The sequence below is a fragment of the Colletotrichum spaethianum genome, assembly GCF_022836535.1.
Source record: "Colletotrichum spaethianum MAFF 239500 DNA, contig29, whole genome shotgun sequence".
Taxonomy (NCBI): domain Eukaryota; kingdom Fungi; phylum Ascomycota; class Sordariomycetes; order Glomerellales; family Glomerellaceae; genus Colletotrichum; species Colletotrichum spaethianum.
In genome coordinates this window covers 172,858-187,509 of record NW_026054799.1, presented here as the reverse complement: position 1 = coordinate 187,509, position 14,652 = coordinate 172,858, and the positions used below count along the sequence as shown (strand labels likewise).

At 58.3% G+C, this 14,652-nt stretch overlaps 4 protein-coding genes across 4 annotated transcripts; all 4 read right to left on the bottom strand.

Annotated features, from left to right (window-relative positions):
- Positions 1-133: 133 nt before the first annotated feature.
- On the bottom strand, positions 134-3,648 carry ColSpa_09566 (uncharacterized protein; the record flags this gene model as incomplete). Its single annotated transcript, XM_049275778.1, is given in 7 exon segments — positions 134-506; positions 559-1,803; positions 1,859-2,946; positions 3,062-3,197; positions 3,221-3,338; positions 3,403-3,513; positions 3,525-3,648. The coding sequence occupies 7 exon segments, from the start codon at positions 3,646-3,648 to the stop codon at positions 134-136; spliced, it is 3,195 nt and encodes a 1,064-aa protein (XP_049131735.1).
- A 1,926-nt stretch (positions 3,649-5,574) lies between these two features.
- On the bottom strand, positions 5,575-7,512 carry ColSpa_09565 (Ras modification protein ERF4; the record flags this gene model as incomplete). Its single annotated transcript, XM_049275777.1, has 3 exons — positions 5,575-5,664; positions 5,720-7,329; positions 7,443-7,512. The coding sequence occupies 3 exons, from the start codon at positions 7,510-7,512 to the stop codon at positions 5,575-5,577; spliced, it is 1,770 nt and encodes a 589-aa protein (XP_049131734.1).
- A 51-nt stretch (positions 7,513-7,563) lies between these two features.
- On the bottom strand, positions 7,564-8,173 carry ColSpa_09564 (GTPase Der; the record flags this gene model as incomplete). The annotated part of the gene is made up of 2 exons (XM_049275776.1): positions 7,564-7,805; positions 7,867-8,173. The coding sequence occupies 2 exons, from the start codon at positions 8,171-8,173 to the stop codon at positions 7,564-7,566; spliced, it is 549 nt and encodes a 182-aa protein (XP_049131733.1).
- Positions 8,174-8,236: 63 nt separating this feature from the next.
- ColSpa_09563 (uncharacterized protein) lies at positions 8,237-8,824 on the bottom strand (the record flags this gene model as incomplete). The annotated part of the gene is made up of 1 exon (XM_049275775.1): positions 8,237-8,824. One exon carries the CDS (start codon positions 8,822-8,824, stop codon positions 8,237-8,239), a length of 588 nt encoding a protein of 195 aa, XP_049131732.1.
- Positions 8,825-14,652: the final 5,828 nt, after the last annotated feature.

Here is a 14,652-nt window from a genome sequence, read left to right as displayed (position 1 = left end):
CGTTCGTACGCAAGGAGAAACCATCAATGCTCTGCCGTTCACTGCCCGATGCCCCGTTTGCCTTTTCTAGAATAATGAGCAACAATCTCCCGGCCCCAAACCCCAAAGTCTATCTTCATTACCACGATGAAACCTAGGCGCCAGCCTCGTACTCATTGTCTTTTCCGTTCACGTGCTCCTTGTCCTCCTTGAAGCGCTCGAGCTGGTCCGAGATGTATCGATGCATGTGTTCGTCTGCCTCCGACTTCTCCCTCATCCTCTGGCGGAGCTTCTCGGGGTCGTCCAGTGTGGCCGAGTTGCTGAGCGAGTCGTCGCCGTTGGTCTCATCAAAGTCGCTCCTCGCGCCGATGGACCTTGCCGTGGATGACCTCCGCATCCGAGGCTTGCCGCCGGGGCCCGGCGTCATGGAGCCGCGACGTTCGGTGCCGCGAGCAAAAATGTCATCAAAGTAGTGCGACATTCCAGCCGAGGGGGTACGGGGAGTGTGGGGGAGACGGCAGTTGATACTGAAACGTTGTTAGCAGAGTCTCCGAGATTGCAGCATGCGGAAAATCTTACCCGGTGTCGTGGATCATGCGCGCCATCAAGCCAGTCCAACCGCACTGGTGCGTGGCGCCGAGCCCGCGACCGCTGTCGCCGTCGAAGAACTCGTAGAACCAGAGGTAGTCCTTCCAGTAGGGGTCAAAGTCGAGCAGGTCGTTGCCAGCGTTGATGCTGCGGCGACCCTCGTCGTTGCGGGTCATGAGATGCTGCAGACGGTGCTGAATCTCCTCGGAGACGTGACCCAGATGCATGTAATCGCCACTTCCAGTGGGGCACTCGACCTGGAACTCGTGTCCGTAAAACAGGAAGAACCTCTGAAGAGACTCGACCAGGAGGAAGTTGACGCACAACCAAATGGGGCCTCTCCAGTTGCTGTTGCCGCCGAACAAGCCGCTGTCGGAGTCGCCAGGGACGTAGCCGACGGAGAACATCTGTCCGTTGACCTCCATCGAGAACGGGTTCTCCTTGTGGTACTTGGACAGTGACCGGATCCCGTGCTCGCTGAAAAACTCCTTCTCGTCGAGCATGCGGTAGAGAATCTTCTCGAGCCTGTCTTTGCTGACAATAGACAGCAGGATTCTGTTGCCCTTACCACGCTTGGCGATACTGGCCATGTTCCTCTCGGCCAAGTCACAGCGGTTCTCCATGAACCAGTCAACCCGCTTCTTGAACGAAGGCAGTTTGTTAATCAGCTCGGGCTCGAGGGTCAGGGTTGCGTAGAGCGGGATCAGACCGACGAGGGATCGGACCGGGAGCTGCTGGATCCAGGGACCTCCCCACGAGATGGCATCGTAGTAGAAGCCGTCCTCGTCGTTCCACAGAGACTTCTCGTCCTTCTGGCCAGTCCTGAAGGTCATGGCGTCGCTGATGAAGATGAAGTGCTCGAAGAACTTCGACGCAATATCCTCATACGTCCGTCGGTGCTTTGCGAGCTCGAGCGCAATGTTGAGCATGCTGAGGCAGTAGAAGGCCATCCAGCCGGTGCTGTCAGCCTGCTCCAGAGAGCCACCGGTGGGGAGAGGCTCGGAGCGGTTGAAGAGACCAATGTTGTCGAGACCGAGGAAACCTCCCTCGAAGACGTTCTTGCCTTCGGCGTCTTTGCGGTTGACCCACCAGGTGAAGTTCAACAACAGCTTCTGGAACACCCTCTCGAGGAAATCCAGATCCTGGCGTCCGTAGAGCTTGCGCTCAATCTTGAACACGCGGAATGTGGCCCAAGCATGGACGGGGGGGTTCACGTCGCCAAAATTCCATTCGTATCTGCGCCGAGTCAGCACCCCTCATTTCGATCTCGTCCAGATTTGGATCAACTTACGCCGGCAATTGACCGTTGGGATGGCAGTACCACTCTCTTGTGAAGAGATCCAGCTGCTTCTTGGCAAAGTCCGGATCCATCATGGCCAATGTGATGCAGTGGAACGCGCTGTCCCACGCGGCGAAGAAAGGGTACTCCCAGGAGTCGGGCATGGACAAGATGTCGTCGCAGTGCATGTGCTTCCACTGGGAGTTGCGAATGTCCCTTCGACTCGGCGGCGGAGGGGGCTGCGTCGGGTCACCATTCGCCCACTGGTCCCAGATAAAGAGGTAGTGCTGTTTCGTCCACATCATGCCGGAAAAGGCCTGGCGCTGGATGTTGCGGAGGTCGTCGGCCATGGGGAGAGGGCTGAGGCGGTAGTAGAAGTCGTCGGCCTCGGCGATTCTGAGATCGATCAGGTCATCAAAGTCGCCTTCGTCAAAGTAGGTCCGGTTCTTCTTGGAAAAGCGGAAACGGACAACGGCGCACTCGCCAGGAGGGACACCGCCATCCTCGTTGAAGTTGAACCAGGCGGCGCACTTGGTGCCCTTCTCCTCAGGGTTGACGGCCCCCTTTTCGCCCTCGCAGATGTGCCGGTGGAAGGCGTCCTTGACGTAGGGGGTCTTGTTCTTCTGCTCGTACAACAGCTCGTAGTTGGTGTCGTTGTCGGTGAACAGCATCTTGGGCAGGACGTCCTCTCCGCTGGAGCCGACACCGGGCGAGGGCGACATCAAAAAGTATCGGTCTCCCAGCGAGTGGTGCTTGGACTTGGCCAAACCCTCCGACACGTGCTCAATGGACGGCTTCTTGTCCTCGGACTCGCGGCCCCAGGCCCACGTGTTGCGGAACCACATGTGCGGCACGATGTGGAGCGGTGCCGGGTCGGGACCTCTGTTCCACGCCGTGACGCGGAAGAGCATCTCCTCGGGGTCGTCCGTCTCCTTTGCCGTCTCGATGAAGATGTCCCAGTACCGGTCTTCCTCAAAGATGCCGGTGTCGACAATCTGGTACTCCTGGTCCTCCTTGCCTCGCCTCGCGTTCTCGTCCAGGAGGTCCTTGTAGGGGAACTTCTTCTGCGGGTATTTGTACAGAAACTTCATGTAGGAGTGCTGCGAGCAGTCAGTCAGTACGAGCCATGCGCGAGGCCGGCCATTGCGAGCTTACCGTCTGTCGTGTTTGTTAGCAACTGGGCGGCAGATTCGAGGGCGACCTGGAGCTACTTACAGGTGTGTTGTCGACGTGGAAGTGAGCTTCCTTGATACTCTCGCCGTGGTTGCCCTGGGGGTTCGAGAGACCAAACAGTCTCTCCTTGAGGAAATCACTTGCGGCATGGTCAGCAATGTTGACAACGACGCAAAGTCTTGGAGACGCGGTCCGGCTCACTCTTCCTCGTTCCAGAAAGCAAAGCCAATGTTCTGAAGGCCGTGGGTGTCGGAAACGCCCGCAATTCCATCCTCACCCCATCTGTAGGCTCGGGATCGTGCGTCGTCGTGGGTAAAGTCTGGGGGTTCCTGTCAGCGGGCTGCAATTGGGGCCTATCGTGGAGAATGGCGGGGTATCCTCACGACTCCACGCGTCTCCGTCGGGGCTGTAGTCCTCTCGCACTGCGACACAGCTCTGATTAGATGGTGATCGTTCCAATGCCGCTGGCTGCAGCCAGGGCAGCAGCAGCAGAGCTGCAACTCACCGGTGGCCCATTGACGCTCGGCGACGTAGGGGCCCCATTTCTTCCAGTACTTCTCACGCTTCCTGTCCTGGCTGAGGCGCTTCTCCTCCTCAGTGAGGTACTCGTGCCCGTCAAAGACAACCATGGTGGCGGTGGTGGTTGAATTGGCACAACGCGGAGAGCACAGGCAAGGTGGCAGGCAGCAAGGCCGTCACGACAAGTGCGGGCAGCTGAAGAGAGGCAATTGGGAGATTTGCGAGGAGGGATACGAGTAGAGGTTTGTGGGTTGTGGCGAGAAAGAGAGGGTGAAGGTTCTGCTCCCGGATGCAGTGCGGGATCGGGTCAGAGGTGACCTTTAGTAAGTGCCAGACACACCCCAGCAATGGTACTAAAAACAGCTCGGCAGGGCACGTCACGTATCACGATGGCTTCAGCGGCAGGCGATCAGCTTCGCACCTGAGTCGTTGAGCTGGCAAGGCAGAGGAAGGAAAGCCGGCAATGCAAAGGGCGAGATGGCGTACGGAGACGAGGCAGTGGTGGTATTTGGGAGAGGGAGAAGGAGGAGAGAGAAGGTCGAGCGATGAGAGGGTGAGGAAGAGAGAGAGAGAGTGAGGAAGGGAAAAAAAAAAGAAGCATGCAGCTACTATGTGCCTCACTCTCGCTGTGTGATGATGAGCAAAGAACCCGGCGTGTTGGGATGGACGGGCGACGGCGGGAGCTCTGGTCCGCCAGAACGAGATAGCGCCCTCACCTGGAGACAATGTACCTGGCCAGCAGCAAGCATTAGCAGCCAACCAAGCAGGGCGATAACAAAGCTAGGCCACCCTCGAGTCTCAGCAGGTAGCGAAAACGGCTGTGCGGAGTGGCAGCGGAGGTAACAGCGAGCGAGCACTGAGGAAAGCTGCTGGCGCGAGCTGCGGCGCGAGGAGCTGCAGCACGAGTAAGAGCAGGCTGCAGTAGGACGCAGCACGCAGCACGCAGCACGCCGCGGCAGCCAAGGTTAAGGGGGCGACCGCGGGGCATTGGAGGAGCTATGCCATTTTGTTTGCCCATCTGGAATGCCTGGGGCTTTTTCTTGTCCCGCACCCACGGCCACTCAAAATACCTCCAGCATCCAGGTCGACTCCAGTCTCCAGTCCCCATCCTTCGCTCTCCCCCTCCACCTCCACTCCTCGGACCAGCAACAATCAGCCATACCTAGCCTGTGTAGCACACTCGCAGCTCTGCCAATGCCTCAACCCCGTATCTTGCCCAGGTACTCCGCACGACGCAGCTACTCCACAGAATGCCATCACCTACCTATCTACCTCACCGTATGATTCCGCCTCTGTCCCGGCCGGTTCCAACTTCACAGCTACCGTCTCCCCTTGCTGCCCCTCTCCTTGAAACGCTAAAACCAGAGCTTTCAGAAGCATGACGTCAACCGGCTCTAGCGCACCTCAATCCAACCTAGCGGGGCACCTTCCTCGCCGGCCACCTCGCAACGCATTGGGCCGTCGCTGGCCCCCGGCCGTGGCCTGGACCGCGCCGACCGACCAGGGGAAGTGAGGTGCCCATGGATCGCCGATGAAGTGCTGTTTTTTGTTTGTTTTTTTCGACATGGCCGCCGCTGTTAATCAGGCACTCGGAAGGGCGAGAAAACGTGGTCCCGGAGGGGGGCGGGGAGCCTCAAGTCCACCATCCCTAGTGCGGCTCGAGAGCTTCTCCGGCCCAATCTTGAGACGGTTCGTACAAGACGAGGGCAGAGCCGCCGCCGCCGGTTGCCGTGGCAAAACATCACCCCGAATCTCGTGAGGAATGACGAGGCCGTCATGGCCCCGATATCAATTGCTGAACAGGATATCTATATCGCCGAAATCGAGCCAAATCGCCTTCCAAGTTGAACCAGTCCCACAACGCTGCATGAATCCGTCTTTGTTTATATATACGCCCGCATGCGCCCACATGTGTCGCGCGCGAGCCCGGGGCCGCTGGCCACAACCTGCCCCGGAACGTTACGCCATCGCGTGTCTATGCACCCATTAGAGTCTCCCCCCTCCCCCCCCGACACGCCCCGCCGGCTGGCCAACTTCTACTTGGCGAACCACGGGAACTTCTTCTTGCTCATGTCGGCCCCGCCCCCTGCGGTGCTCTCGACCTGGACGCTGCGTTGGTAGATCTCCTGTGACGTCTTGTTAGCGCTGCCTTGACATGGCTGCCGCAACCGGTTCGCTTACCTCTTCGTCCGTCGGCATTCTGCAGTCCAAAATCAGCTCCCGGGCTGCTTCGTGCTTCGAGAGGTTCGGGTAAGCAGTTCCCTGGCTCTTCATGAGAGGCAGCAGAACCTCACCGAGCACCTCAAACTTCTTCCAGTTGACCCTGTCGCCATCGGGCCCCACAAATGTCTTGCTTCCCTCCTCGGCCGACACCAGGTCTCTCCGGTGCAGGGGGATGTACGGTATCCGGGGCAATGGCGAGTTCTCCCATGCCAGTCGGTACGCAAAGTGGCTCTTTTGTGTACCCATGAGAATGCCCAGCTTGGCAAACGATTTCTGGGACTCGGGCGGCACCAATGTCCATGTCTGAGACAACCGATGCACCGCGGTGCCGTTGATGCCTGCGAGGACTGCCGCGAGACCGTTGTAGTTGTTGAGCCGCCGCAGCTTTTGCGCAATGTTCATAAACTTCTCGAGCATTTGCGCTCGGTGCTTCGCCTTGTCCCGCAGCAGGATGAGGTTGGCAACCCACTTGGCCACATGATTGAAGTGGTTGATCATGCGATTGACGTTCTTGAGACTCTTGCATTTGGATCGTTGATCCAATGACAGGCTCACGTGTCGCACAAAGTCTCTGATGCGAATGGACGAGAACATGACCCAGTCGATGCGCGTCATCTCGTCGGCAATGTCGTCGTCCGAGATGTCCATGAAAATGTGGTAGCGGAACTTGTTCATGGGCAGCACATCGGTAGGTTCCATGTTGGCTGCCTCTCTTTCGTATTCGTCGTACGAGTGGAACGAAACGTGTGTTCCGACGCTGCTGGTCCGGTCCGCGTGTGAAAAGTCGGAGCTGCCGGACGGTCTTTCGTCGGCCGGCTTGCTGTCGTCGCCGTCAAGGTGAAGGCTGATCATTCCGTCGGACATTTCGGATGAGGATAGCGTCTTGTCCTTGGACAGGACTTTGCTGCCTTCCTCATCCGCCAATTCGTCTGATTTCGCCCAGCCGGTATTGTCGTCCTCCACCACGCTGTGCTCGAGATGTCGTCGGATTTGCTGGGCTGCAATCGAAAAGATGGGCTCGGTGGAAAGGTGCTTGATGAACTCCTCGAGGTTTCGCCGTGTCCCTGGCCGTGCAAAGTCTCCGGGGTACAGGGATACCCATTTCGCGACGACCTCGATGATCCTAAGCTGCGTCGCGGTCTTGGAGAGATAATGCGCCGACTTGTCGTCTCTGACGCGGTCAAGTCGCGTGAGGATGGCCGAGAAGAGCTCGCCGGGCGCGGCGAACTTTCGGTAAAGGCAGAGGAAAACATCCGAGAAATTGTTGTCGGCTTTGGTCATGCGCGGGGCAATCAGGCGGTCGACGAGCTCATCGAAGGCCACACCAGCAGACTTGGCCGGCTTCTCGAGGAAGCTCTCGTCGCTCCGTTGCAGGATGGGGACCTCGTCCGAGTACCGGAACGACTCGGCATCCGACTCCTCCATGTCCAGGAATGAGTCGGTTGGTCCACGGTCGAGGCGAATTCCGGGTGTCCGTAGCTGGCTCGATACGGTTTGCTGAGACTCTTCCTCAATGGTGTCTGATGTTCCGAACGAGCCAGAGCTGGAAGGCGCGCCACCAAAGTCGGCTAGGCGCGGGCTCCTTGGAGGTGGTGGGCCGCGCAGGTGATCGGGGATGGGGGGGGAACACCTCGAAGCAGCGACAAATCAGAGCTCGCTCGGCTATGTTTACTGTGCTGACTTAGCGGCCGGCCATTCATGCTGTCGTGGGCCTCGAGGTTGGCCGCCGAGGCTGCACGACGGCGGGACATGCCAGATTCCGATAGTGACTCTGGCCGCACAATCAATCAGTATTACGTCGGCTAGTGCATTGGGGTTCCGGGACTCAAATCACCCTTGCGATAAGCGATGGCGGCTTTCAGCGTCGCGTTCAAGCATGCTCTGGCCCGTTCTGGGCTGCTTGTCGAGAGGTTGAACACGCCGACGCACGACTTGAAGTACTCGTGGCTAGCGACGCGTTGCGAATCGACTTGCCGTTCGCTCTCGGGATTGTCGCACTTGTTGGCGACGAGGATCGCGGGAAGGCCAGATTTTGTCAACGCAGCTAGTCCAAAGTTAGCGATGCAATGCGACGCGTCAAAGCCGAAGGCCGAGCCGAGGCTCACCAATCGTCTGGGGCAATTCCTTCATGCTCTCCTTGTTCATGACGTCGTAGAGGATGAGGGCGCCATCGACGCGCGGGACGATGTGGCCATTGATCTGCTTCGGCCACTGGATGGGCTGCAACGGGTTCAGCTCGAAATATTCGAGGTCGAGCTCGATCAGAGTGACGCCGTAGGTGACATTGTCGACGACCATGCGCACGCTGGAGGCGTTGGTGATTGGCGGTCGCGATAGGCCAAGCACGCGCTGGACGAAGGACGACTTGCCGACGCCCGACGCGCCAATGACTGCAATGTTGAGGCTCTCCATGATGGCGGAGGTTGGTGGTTGCTATGATCGTCAGCCCCTTTTTTCCACTTGCCGTCTCATCAGCTACCCCGCAGTCTGTGTCTGGTGGGGCGGTATTACCCAGTACAAGGAATGTCCTATTATCAACGATTCTCTTCTTGGGGGCGGCCAGCGCTCGTTGGGCGTGTCGTCATCGCGGAGCTGGAAGCTACCAGAGGCGAGTTCTTGTTCGTCGCCTTGGCGCCCCTGACCGTGGCCCTCGGGTTCGTGTTCGTCGTCTGCGTTGTCGCCTTCGCCGGGGTCGTCGTCCAGTGTGGTTGTGGTCCAGCGCGAGTCAAACGCAAGCGCGGCCTCGAGGTTATGGTCGTCGAAGCGCAGGAAGAAAGGGTCGTCAACAATGGAAACAATGGAGTCGCGGTAGTTGGCGGGCTGTCCAGAAGGCCGCAAGGGCTCGATCGACGACTCTCGGTGAACGGCGTAATGGGGAGTGTGTCTTTTGGGAGCGGCCGGGGCAGATCGGTGGGCAGCGTCGCGGTCGGCTCTCCGGGCGGAGGGCGAGGAGGCAGCAGCGTCGGCGGCGGTGGATCTCTCGGCGTGGCAGTGGTTCGGGGGAATGTGGGAGCCTTCTGAACTCCTGTGAGCCTTGCGAGCTCCCATGCGATCGGACGCCATGGCCACGACCAGGGGCGGTTGAGGCTATTCGGGGGAAACAGACATACAACGAGACGAAGAAGAGATTTGAAAAGGGCCAGAGCCCGACAACGACAGAGCAGGCCGGCAGACCTTGAGTGAAAACCAAACTTTTGCAACAGTGGATGCACTGACTAAAGGTCGGGATTCCAGAGCCTCGAGGAAGGCATGGCAAACCCACCGGGGCCGTTGTTAGTGTGGTCTGCCTCGTGCGTACCTTGCTCCTTGGTGAGGAACCTTCGCAACGGACGGAGCAGGGTACAGTGTTAGGCACGAACGGGACTGCAGCTCGTCGGGTCAGATACGGAGAGGATCCGCCAGGTAGGTCCTGTGTGCGTCGGGATCTGACAGGACAGGAGAGAGCTTCGCGTGGTGGTGCGGCAGACCGGGGTTCGAAAAAGGGGCCCCTTTCTCGCTAGGAGCTCCACTGGTGCGCAGATGTCGGGCTTCTGAGAAGTGACGGGATGGGAGCGGCGGTCGACGATGCTGGACACAGCAAATGAGGTCAGTCGCGGATCCAGGCCAAGGGCTGCGGCCCCCTCCAAGCTCCAGGGTGGGAATTCACAAAGGCGGGCATTAGGAGGCGGCGCCGGATTTGCAAGTGCAGGGCCGGGCTTGATGCGATCCTCTGGGGTGCTTAATGGTGGATGGTGTGCGGTTTGCCCTCTCGAATCGAACCGACTAGGGCCGACATGTCCAATAACGGACGACACCAACAACAATAGCGCCCCAGTGTTGTACGACGGCAGGCCCTCTTCCTGCCTCCGGTGCCTCGTTGGGGGGCTCGGGGATGGGTTGGCTCGCTGCCTACGCACCTTGTTTATGGCCTGTGGATGGTTGAATCCTAGGCTGTGCTAGTTCGGACCGGACTTGTCAAAGTAAGATGAGGGAAGGGAAAGGGGGAGTGGTGGAAGCGGGAGAGGAGGAGGAGGAGGAGGAGGAGGAGGAGGAAGAGGGGAAAAGTGTACTTACCTAGTGCAAAAGAGACTGACCGAGACACTAACGGGAGAGCGGGAAAGGGCCGCGATGATCAGGACCGCTGGCCGAGAGACAAGTCGATGTGTACCTCGCCTGGAAGTGTGAGGTACAAACGACGCGCTTAGTCTACAGTATGCACTTCTCGGGGGGGTCCAGGGGAAAAAGCAAGAGGACGACGAACGGTGTGCGAACACGGGCAAGAGAGTCCGTAGTCCTTCCTAAGCAAAACGAACGCCAACAGATACTGACGGAGAACGGCGACTCGAGTTCGGCAGGTTCGCAGCGACGGGGCGGGCAATGGACGACAACGGGGGTCCATGACAGGAAGTGGACGGGAGTAAAGAGGGAAAAGCGGAGAAACTGACAAGGGATGTTCCACTGCGCCCTGCGCGCTCCGAGTCCATTCCCCTGACTGGCTACCAGAAGCAGAGCAGGTGCCAGGCCGTGGAAGGAGCTCGGGGCCCCGGCACCGCACCGTGACAGTGGGCCCAGGGCCGTCTACATATATACCTACACTACAGTATGTACAGTAATCCGGACCGCATCTGTCCAATCAGAATGCGCCGGCGAGCACGGTACCTGGAATTTGTGCTCTACCTAGGGGTCTGCCTTTCGTGGAACACCGCCTCTGACTGATTGGTCACCGTCGCCCGATTCGTCCTCCCTGCCAACGACCCTCAGTGGGCTCCAGCCTCTCGCTCCAAGCCAGGTACCTTTGCTCTGTGGGTGCGGTACAGAGTACAGAGGAGAACCGTCCGGCACGCATCAGAGAGTGCAAGACACCTACCTAGCAGTGTGTCAACTAGGGATCTGCTGAGAGAGCGGGTGGGCCAGGCACGACCTTGACAAGACTGCTTGTCAAATCCCGCCCAACAACGCCCGGCTTGTTTGTTTTGCCGTCACTTGTGTGTTTGCTTTGCAAGCGGTTTCATCCACCGAAAACCAAGCCCAGTTCAGAGTTCGTGGCCGTGTGTGTCGTCCGGGGTCAACTCCGATCTACGTTTCCACTTTGCGACCAACATGAATTGGCGGTCTGGAAACCTTACGTGACCCCAGACGAGGATGAACATGTCCGCGCATACCGAACGTTGAAATCTCGATTGTCCCTAAAGAGTATCCCGCGTCTTCTTTGACAAGTACCCTTTCGCCTTTCGCCGCCAATGACGTACGCACCCAGCTCCCTTCCCCTCCGGCTCGCCCTCACCCACTCCTGCAAGGCCAAACTTATAATCGATAAGCTCCTGTCAAACACAACTCAGCCGGCGCGCGTACGGACACCATTCATGTCTCAAGATGAAGCAGGCCGGCCGGTGCCATGATCCCCCGGCGCCCAGGTCGCCGCCATCCGCGTCGACACATGGCCGGCGAGCCAGTCATGTCTCCCGACCTAGCCACCACAAGGTTCGAGCGGCGGTTTCTGTCAATATTAGTCGCGCTCACGAAACAACCAGCCGTCGACTTCTTTCAAGCTCGAAATAGTATGACTTGGTGAAAGCAGGGAGCCTCTGCTTCCCTAGAAAACGGGAGAAGACATGACTCCGACCCTGAACCCCTGAACCATCTGAGTTTAGAAACGTTGGACGATCCTTCAGGATGGCAAGCTTGGCCCGCGTCCTGGGGCTTCCGGTAGCTCGGGACGCGGAATACTACCAGGCAGCTTGAGTCGAACCCGGCTCGCCGATCTCTCTTGCTCTGTCCGTCAGCGGGGCCTATGGGATGGGCCGCTCAATGACCTCTTGTCCCTTCACGGCATGCCGTTGCGAGTCAATCTCTGCTTCCTCTCTACACGCAACATCTATCGAACTTTGTCGACAGGCTTTGGGTAATCGAACTGCCTTGCTTGGGAGCAGATGACGACGCATCAACCCGGCATCAATCTACTGAGCCTTGGTCCGAATAAACTTCTGTCAAAGATGTGGGCACGGTTCGCTACGATGGTAGGTACCCCAGACTACCGTCATTCTGCATCCAAAGCCTCGCGCCGAAGCCAAACAGACAGTTAGAAGTCACCAGCTCTGCCTGTATTGTCCTCCTCGCCGACGGGCGCCTAGCCATCCGGTCCATCACAGTATGGGAGCATCTTACTACGCGGAAGTTCAACATGACAGGATCAACAGCTGGCACTCACGGATCACGGTGGAAATCACGTTGTGGACTTAACGTATGGCCGCGCTCTTGGCACATCTCCACTGGAGGACCCCTTTTTTGGGCGATGGTCGTGTGCCTGCATTCCAGGTGCGCCCATCGAATCATCTCTCAACGCCTGCAGCGTCTGGACTCGACCATCAGCTGACATGGCAAGCAAGATGGCGGTCGCTCCCACAGTGCTGCCAGCTGATCTTAGCCGATGCAACACAACAGCGCCCACCACACCTTTCTTCTTTTTTTATCTGTAGCGGCATGCCATATGGACGATAAGCCGCTCGACAGTGGCATTGGCCATCTCGATAGGCTGAAAATGCCAGCCCATGGCTTGGGGCGGCGGTACGTCGAGAAGAGTATCCGCCTCGCATCCTACGAACGTATTGCCCTTCCGGCGGCTGAGCTAGAAAGCGACTGGATTCTCATTCTTTCCCCCAAAACTTACAGCCTTGTCCTCAATTGCATCCGGTGGCGGCAGCTTCAAATCTCTCCTGCCAGCCTCTGAGGTTTTTCAAGCTATGGGTAGACGGCTACCCAAGCCAATTTCGGAGCAGCCAGAGGGCCATATGACTGATCTCGAGATGTCAACGGCGCTGCTGCTTCTACTACTACCTTGCCGATACTGGAGCTTCAAACCACCAACCTTTTTTGAAAACGTGCAGCTGTGGCGTCACAAAGCGTCCTTTTCCACCGGCAACGCAGCGAGGGCACTGGCTTGTGGGGTTCGTGCGTAGATAGTAGACCAAGGTAGTATCGGCCACCAGTAGACAGAATGGAGCAGTGGCTGCATCGCCAAGCCGCATGATATGGCAGGTCAGTCCTTCGTGAAGCGCAGCTTGGGGGTTACATGGAGGGCGATACGAGGACGGGACATGCAGGACGTGCAGCAAACTGCAGTCAGAGATAGAGGCAGACGCAGACGCAGCGGTCGCAGCAGCCTCTCTTTCTCTCCCACCAAGAGCAAAACTCGGTCTTTTCTTGTTATGCCCAGAGACCGGGCCGGCCTCGTCGGGAAACCGCTTCGCGGCACTTTTGTATGTAAGTTGTAGGGCGATGACGACAAGCAGACGGAAGGGAAATCAAAAAATAACCTTTCCGACTCCCTCGGATGGCACGCAGAATTTCTCACCACGGCCGACCTCCTTGCCTCCTCATCAGCTGAGACAGGTGCGTTGGTCCCGGACGGTCGTGAATTAGGATACCGCCGGTCAACAGGAACCGCAACTAGCGAGGAATCGCGCAGGGGTCAAACGCGCAGATGTGCGGTCTGCGTCGGACTGGAAACGTCTATTACCAGCTACTGAGCGCGCCAACAACAGAGCTACCCAATTGAAGAGTCAAGTGCAGGTGAAGAAGCTCGAGAGAGGCTGGACAAACACGCCGCCCATTCGTTTGAATCGACGAGGCTTCCCGTTTTCATACACATCTGCAGCGTTTCTGGCCTGAGAAGAGATATCAGCTCGTTAGCCGTTCGCCATCACTGACCACCCTGAGCCGCCGCCGGGGTTTATTTGGCTTCTTAGTCGAGGGGCTTATAGTGGCTCTGAGACACCGGGCGACCCTAAAGCCAACCTCACCCTGGCCAATGGCTGGGGGGTGATTGAAGCTTCGGCGACCGTGCATGTGTTGTGTCCGGTTCTCGTCTATCGAGTGATCCAGCCCTTTTCTGGGGTTTGGGGGGGGGCGAGGTGGGAAGGGGGAGACGAAGGCGTCAATGAACGTGGCATTTCCTCCCGCCCATCCATACACACACACACACAACCTCATCTCACCAGTCAGACTACCTACGCCGGCTTCTGCAGTCGCGCGCCGCACATGAGCCAGCCTCCCTTTCGCTCCTTTGCAGACTGCAGTGCTTCCAGCCCTCCTTGAGCATCTGACACTTGGAGCGCACTGCAGGACGCCTGCCCTGTCGTGGCTGACGTCCACTTACACCTCAACACGCCTCCACTCCAACTGTTGAAGCACCACGTCCAGAGATATGCTTGCTTTTGCTTCTGTGCTGCCCACACTTGACCCCTGCTCCCAAAGAGAGAGGCAGGGCTTAGAGGATATCAGCGTTTCAAAACAGGCAGCGCTACCAGTGTCCAAAGGCAGCGTGCATGCTGGGAGAGGGGAGGTGGGATAAATGTTTCCCAAGCGCACGCAGCCGGCTCCGTGAAGCATTAGCGGAGTGTGGGAATGGCCCGGAGAGAGTGTCCCAAAGCGGCATCCGATCACTGGCGGCACAGTCCCCAATGCAACTCGGACGATCGATGAGACGTCTACCAGCTCGAACCATGCCGTGTTGGTCCAGGCGGTTCATCCCAAGGGCAGGCTTAAGCATCATGGCGCGAGGAGGGCTTGCTACCTTATTTGGTCCATCACAGGTCACGATCGTGATCGCTTCCGGAATGGTCGGTGCCGTTTAGGCGGTTCGTCTCCCAAGCACCATCCGTTCTTATCATCTTATGCGACCCCAACCACATGCATGCTACGCCGTCCCCAATCAAAAAATCATGTCGACCAGCACGGAACTCGGCTCGCAGCATTTGCCCGTCACAAGTCACATAAGGTGGTGCGTGAGGTGCGTTGCCCACCCAGCGTGATTGGATTGGGGCCAAGGGCAGGGAGACGGGGGAAAAAAGACTGCTGGTGGCATGCATGTTTGATGGCTTTCCTATGCGTTGCGTGCCGGCCGGCGCTGAGAG